At 26.3% G+C, this 7,682-nt stretch overlaps 1 protein-coding gene across 2 annotated transcripts in view; it reads left to right on the top strand.

Annotated features, from left to right (window-relative positions):
- The first annotated feature begins 931 nt into the window (after positions 1 to 931).
- ct (homeobox protein, cut) overlaps positions 932 to 7,682 on the top strand; it is a 102,068-nt gene continuing 95,317 nt past the window's right edge. For both annotated transcript variants that reach the window (XM_075298622.1, XM_075298621.1), the window contains exon 1: positions 932 to 2,369. In XM_075298622.1, the coding sequence (XP_075154737.1) occupies positions 2,250 to 2,369 (120 nt within the window). In that variant the 5' untranslated portion in view covers positions 932 to 2,249. The remainder of the gene's footprint in view (positions 2,370 to 7,682) is intronic.

Raw genomic sequence — 7,682 nt, 5'->3', positions numbered from 1 at the left:
GAGGTGGTCGTTCTCTGGCATATTGGTCTTGTAGGGAATCACAACTTAATCATTATAGAAAGAAAGCATCGATTTTTGGGGGATATTCAATAGGAAAAAAACAGCAATACACGTACACATATTGAAAACAATATGGAAAAAACACAATTGTATATACACTTGAGGGAGGGGTTATAAATAAAAACGCAATCACCATTACATTTCTATGTAATTCATTCAATATTTGGTTTTACTTAAAAAAAAAATCAAATCTCCAGGTATTGGTTGTAAATAAAATTATAATGACAATTTTGTTTTTGGAGTCAACGTTTTTCCTTCTCATCGGTGGCTTGTTGTTGCAGCCACTGAGCCATATTACATGACCCCAGCCAGCCATTCGGTGTGAGAGTGGCAAGAATGAGTGATTTTTCCAGAAGAACCAAATGAAAATAAAACACCACACACAACAAACAAAACAAATCAAACATTACGTTAAACATGAGTGAGCGCAGAGACCAAATCAACATCATACTTACCCCTCATACCGCACTAGCCCCTCTTACAAACAAAATATATCGACACTAAACAAAACAAAGAACCAGAATTTTTATCACACACACTTTTCTTTATCACACACACAACCACTCAAACCTCTTGTAATACAACCCAACGACCCTACCAAACAACTAGAGCCATTCAACCAGCCAGCCAGCCAGCAATTCATCCATGCATCCATCCAGTCAAATACTCACGTGTGTATTTGTATATTATTGAGAACGGAGAGCCAAGAAAGTATCTATGAGCGAGAGAGCTATCGGAAAGAGCGCATTAGCTGAGAATATGTGTGCGTATGTGTCTCTTGTTTGGTTACTCCGTGCTCTATAATGTTGTTTTTGTTCAATGGGGTTGTGTAAGCTGCGTTAATGTTCGATTTGTTTAGTCATCAGTTGAATTCGTGACAGGCAACATCTCATTAGATTAACGTTGCGCTGTCTATCGTTTTTTTGTAGTAAATAATCAAATCAGATCACACAACAACAAAAAACACAACATATATAATTTCAAGTTAAAGAAAAATCCCACTACAAAATAACAACAAAACGCCGATGATAAAGAAAAAAAGAAGAAAATTCCCGCGGAAGAAAAGTCTCGTTCGATCACAAATGACAGCCAAAACCACAAAAACGGATTAACATTTAAACGCGTAAACGGAATTTTTAAATAAAAACAAGTTCCCAAACAAAGAAATAACAAAACATAAACAAAACAAGTGTTTTAGACCAGCCCATCTTGCCGGGGGAGAAAACAAAAGAATAAGAAAATTAACATGAAACAAGTGTCCATTGTATACAAAAAAGAAGAAAATCTTTAATCACAAGACAAATGGTCTCCAATTGAAAGAAACCTTATTTCTCCTCCCCCAAATCAAAAATTGAAGAAAAATAATTTGAATATTGAAAAAATCAAAATTTTTACAATTAAAAAAATTTAAAGCAGTGAAACTTTATGTTATCTTTATAAATACACGAGAAAAAAAACCCTTTAACAAAAATTTGAATATTTTTTGGAAAAATGCTTTGACCTTAAGTGTTGTTATTTTTGCAATTAAAATCCCCATCTCTTGTAATCATAAAATAATACCACCACTACCACCAACCATCTCAATGGCCAAAATAAAATTCAAATTTAAATTTGTGTTAACATTAAGAAAATAATTTCCTTTTATGGGTTATTTCTTTCACAAAAAAAATCCAAAGAAAATAAATTTCAAAAATTAATTTAATCCAAAGAAGTTTTTTAAAATTTTATTGAAAGAAAACGTTATAAAATTTTCTAAGGACAAACTGGAATCTATAACAGAGAAAACGTCGTCTTTAACCATAAACACAACATTAAGCCACCGCCCCAACAGTGGTGTCCAAACCACGGCTGCTGGCACCAAACAAGATAATATCACCACCTCATCCCCATTATTATCATCACCTTCATCATCCCCATCAGTAATATCACCATCTGGGAAGACCACAAGTAATCTTCACAATAGATCAAATAAAGTTAACACCTGCTGCCCATCATCAGTATCATTATCATCAACAACACCATCGTTATCATCAGCAGCAGCGGTCTTGACCACCAAAACCTTCAAAACGGCGGCTAAATCATCCTCATCATCATCACCCCCAGCAGCAGCAGTAGCAGCAGCTCCGGCTCTAACACTATTGCCCCCAGTTATCGATTCTGTTGAGGCTTCCTCCAATCAAAGCAACCGAATGCAGCCAACATTGCCTCAAACAGCCGGTACAGCCGATATGGATTTGACGGCTGTACAATCAATGGACTGGTTTTTCAAAAAGGAACAAATTTATTTATTGGCACAATTTTGGCAACAGGTGAGTTTTTTTTCAATCTGTTTTTAGAAGAAAAGTGTTGGGCGAAAAAAATTTTTAGGGATTATATTTGAGCTATATAGTTAAGAAAAAATCGGTTTAATTTTTTTTTTTTTAATATATAACCCCCAACAAAATTGAAAGAATATTAGGAAATATTTTTTAAAAGTGTCAAAAGTGATCTAGAAATATATTGGCAAGCTTTTAGAAACTTAAAAAAGCTTCCAATACGAAAGCACCAAAAATAGGGATAGTTTTTGTGATCAAAATGTTGGTTATATTAAAATTATTGCAATAAATTTCCAGTACTAAAAAATTTCGTAGAGTGTTTGAAATGTAAGAAAGCTCTATAAATAAAAGCCTTTATGATTAATAAGAGATTTTGGTATACTCCAATCAGAAAAAATATACAATAGTTTACTAAAAGCTTTTAATAAATAATTAATATACATTTTTTATATAAACTATTTTAAAAATCACATAAATTTTTAATTAAAAAAATTGGTGACATTTTTTGTTGTGAAGCTTTCATATGTTTTTGTTTGAAAGCATATGGATATTTGAGATAGCCTAAGTTTAGAGAAGAGAGCAACTTCTCTCACATCAATGAGTGCACGATGAACTATAGAGGCAACTTTCCATATTTCATATTTCTCATCAAAAATAAGACAAAGAAAATTGTTCATAAATATTATGCTCATTTTCGTAACCTCAATGAATTTTCTACCAAAAATATCATTCTAACAATAATTCATCAATATTAAGAAATTATTGCCTTCATTTATATTTGATAAAATTTTCCATGACATATACTATCTACATGCAGAGAAGGAATATGATCAGCTCAAACATGTTTCAAAAGCAAAATGTAATTTTTATATGGTGACCATGTAACATGTTTGTCACTAAAATGTTATTTTCTCGTCAAATATAACCTGCTTGCCGAAATCAGATACATGATTTCCGAGAAAATAACATGGTTGCGAAAACCATGTTACATGGTCACCAGCCAAAAATAACATTTTGCTTTTAAAACATGTTTGAGGTGATCATATTCCTTCTCTGGGTGTACTATTTAACAGAAAATTCACTATTGTAAAATTTCATCAAATTTACAAAATCATTTTATTTTTCACAATCATCATTTTATTATCACAATTTTCGTTAAACTTACCAAGCTTTTTCTACTAGTGTAACCATTTTCCAAACTTGGTATTTTTTAATGTTTGAAATTCCATTTTAATAGCTTTGGGATTATTACCATACACTTACAATATCGTTTACAACATTTTTTAATATTTTTGGAATTTTTCAAAAATATATATAAAATTTTCTATAAATGTTAAATCAACGAGTTTTCTAATCTGTTTATCGTTATACTATTTATGCCATTACTTAAATGCCGGCTTAGCCAACAGGCTTTTTAACTCATATAAACTTTCGTTTACCAAATGATATTGAATACATATATTATGGAAATAGCGTTTTATTAATAAATCTTTATTGATTGGCACTAAACTAAAGATTTTATTGAAATACCTTAATTCAAATATAGGTTAAATCACACTATAGAGAGATAACTAAACATTAGGCGAAATTCTTTAATTGAAATTGTATTGAATAATTAGATTACACCTCTAAATATCAGTTTTTAGAAATATGTTCTTCCATAGACTAGCAGCAAAATTGGAATACGGAGGAAATAGTTTTTAGTATTATTTGGTATAAAATATCCTTTTATTTAGATGCTATATTAAAACAAACACTTTACAGTTTATATGTATAAAAATGATGAAACGTCAGGTTCTTATTTGGTCATTGGCATTTTTGGGATATTTTAAAACAGTATTAATAAATTAAGAAAAATTTAGCCACATTTTTCTTGTTTTTTTAATCATAAAACCTATTTTCTAAAATTGTTTAATTAAATTACAAAAATTGTCGGCTTTATATTTTCCAAAGTATTTGTTTATAAATTTTGTTTATTTTGTTATATTTTAAAATAATATCTTTTAAATAATATTATTAATGTAAGGAAAATTTTAAGCTTAATTCTCGTGTTTTAAATTATAAAATCAATTTTTGTATTTCCAAAAATTGTTTCATAAAATTCCAAAAAAAAAAATTCCATCGGTTGTTATTTTTTTATTATTATTAATTTTTATTTTATTTCATATTATTTTATTTTAATGTATTGTATTTTATTGTATTTTGCTCTATTTTATTTTATTTATTTTTATAATTTTTTTGTTTATTTTTTTTATATTTTAAAATAATATCTTTTAAATAATATTATTAATGTAAGGAAATTTTTAATCTTAATTCTCGTGTTTTTAATTATAATATCAATTTTTGTATATCCAAAAATTGTTTCATAAAATTCCAAAAATATCGGCTATTAATTTTTATCTCATTTTATTTTATTTTATTTTATTTTATTTTATTTTATTTTATTTTAATGTATTGTATTTTGTCTTATTTTATTTCACTTTGCTTTATTTTATTTCACTTTGCTTTATTTTATTTTATTTTATTTTATTTTATTTTCTTTTTTATTTTTATTTTATTTTATATTATTTTTTTATTTTTGTTATATTTTTCATTTTATATTATTTTATTTTATTTTATTTTATTTTATTTTATTTTATTTCATTATTTTATTTTTTTTTTTATTTTATTTTAGATAATTATTTTACTCGATTTTTTCTATTTGTTATTTTATTATATTTTTTTAATTATTTATATTAAATTTCCTTATATAAAAATATATATTTATATTTTTCTTCTATATATCTCCATAATTTTCTTAGCAAATATCATTTTCCATTATTATTAGTGTCATTTAAAATTTTTCTTTTTCCCTTCATAAATTCTCATTTCAATCTTTGTATAATGATGATTTCCAATAATTTCTGATTATAACCAATTAGTGTTGATTTTTCTCCTTCAAACTCATTTAGAAAAAAATCTTTGAACAAATGCAATTTTCCTAGTAATACTCCAACCTAGTATAAGAAACCATATATCATAAATGAAGAAGTAGTTGGAAATCTTGAAAAAGACCCTTATAGGGAAATTGGAAAACAGCCAAATTGTCTAGGAGTTTAGTAGAAAAAAAACGCATCCATGAAAATGATAAAAACTCCAAAGACTTTACTCCACAAATGTCAAAGTAAACACATAGGGGACAATTTAAAAGAAGAAAATAACACACAGTATTACATAAAAAAAATTTAGTCTAGACTATAAAATATGAAGATAAATCAAAATAGCCTTAAAAAATATCTACAAGAAAATGTACAAGATTTGCACATTAATAAACTCAAAGGAATTTGCAATGCTAAACCCTTGCTAAATCTTTGGATAATGATGTCATATTTATTTTTATTTATTTTTTCAATGACTTAGATTTCATACAACCTTTATAATTAATCATTTGATTTTGAAATTATTAACAATTATCATCGATAATCACAAATCAAATAAATAAATATTGTTTTTCACCATACTATGTGGATGACTTTGTACGTTTGAAATAAAAACAAAATCAACTTCAATCAAAGTAATTTTCAATAATTTTATTGATCAAAAAAAACCTACACAAAAACTGAATTCACCTAGAAAACACGCAAATATAATTAATATGATTTTTTACCGGTTATTATTATTTTGGTTTATGTATAGAGCTTCATCAAAGGGTTATTAATTTTTTTTTTAAAAATCAGTTTCATTAATCAACAGAGACAAATTAAATTTCTACTAATTCGATTTTCAAACAAAATGTTAGTCAATAAAGTCATTAAAAAAAGACACAAATATATATATATATATATAACCCGAAATTGATTTACTCAAACTCATTTATTTCATTTCCTTTTTTTTAGTTTGCTATTTGATTTGTTTTCTTGAAATTTAGATATTTTATAACAATTCTTGGAATCTACTCTATTTGAAATTCTAAAGAATTTTTTTCCATATTGCAAAAAAACATGAATTTTGGTTTATGATTCGACAACAAAATCTCTGCAGCTCATGTTATTGATTTGCCGGGTGTATACTCTGGCAAAGTTTAGAAGATTAGATCTATTTCGTTAGACACAAAAAAAAAAAATGCAACAGCCATAGAGTTTGAAATCATGCTAAGTATATTGTTTATGGCATTGCAAACTGAAAAAAAACCAAAACTTGTTAGCAGTTGAATTTAGAAAACTGAAATTTTATTTATGATGGAATTAAATTACAAGCAATTGTATGGCAATTGAATGAATTTTTTCTATTAGAGGAGAGTTTTATGTAAATAATTGAAATTTGCCGACGGCAAATATGAAAATTTTAGTACATATAAAAAATTAAAGAAACCTAAAAACAATGCCTATTTAATTTTATTTTAAATGTAAATTTTGAATTTTGAAAAAATTAAATGGTGACAATACCTCTAGAAAACAATAGTTAAGAAAGTTAACTACTCAATTAACTCTAACTTCTAGTTAATTTCGAGCGGGGATAAAATAATTATACCCAGTTTTATATATTTTAATGTATGTTATTTAAGAATATATAATATTTGGATTATATAGATATATAAAAAATATATATATTTAAAAATATTTTGTTTGTTATCTAAATTTCAAATTGATATTTAAAAAAAAAATTAAAATTAAATTACTTTCAATATGTTTTTTTATTTATTTTGTTATCCGTTTATGGTCATGTTATCTGGAATCACCGATTTTTTTGTTTGTTATCCAAATTTCAAATTGATATTTAGAAAAATTAAAATTAAATTACTTTCAATATTTTTTTTTTATTTTTTTCTGTTATCCGTTTTTTCTTTAATCTAATTTCTTAACACTTAGAGCTTTCCTCTTCTTGTTTTTTGTTAAAATTATCTACAATTATATTCTCCAATGTGAAGAATTAAGATGAAAATGATAATGATAATGTTTTCAACATGCCAACCAATGTTCAAAATCTTAAATTTTTGTTGTTGTTTAATATTCCTTAGCTTTGTATACAAATCTCAATGAAATTGAAGCTTTATTAAGTTATTAAGTCTCTCTTTCTCATGGCAGAAAAAAATCAGAAAACAAACACTAATGTTGATTTAAAACTATTAACCGCTATTGACCTTTTCCCCTGATACCAAATACCGTTTCCCCTAAACATTGGTATTATTATTATTGTTGTTATGGTGGCCAGGAAATTAGCAATAATTTGTTAAACATTTATAAAAGATTTCCTTTACAAAGCTATTGATATACTCTTAAGCTAAGCTTTGGGATAAAGTTTTTTGTGTTTAGCTTCTCTATCTTTCAT

The sequence above is a fragment of the Haematobia irritans genome, chromosome 3 (assembly GCF_050003625.1).
Source record: "Haematobia irritans isolate KBUSLIRL chromosome 3, ASM5000362v1, whole genome shotgun sequence".
Lineage (NCBI taxonomy): Eukaryota > Metazoa > Arthropoda > Insecta > Diptera > Muscidae > Haematobia > Haematobia irritans.
The sequence above is the reverse complement of the archived record's forward strand: the minus strand, read 5'-3'. Positions and strand labels throughout refer to the sequence as shown.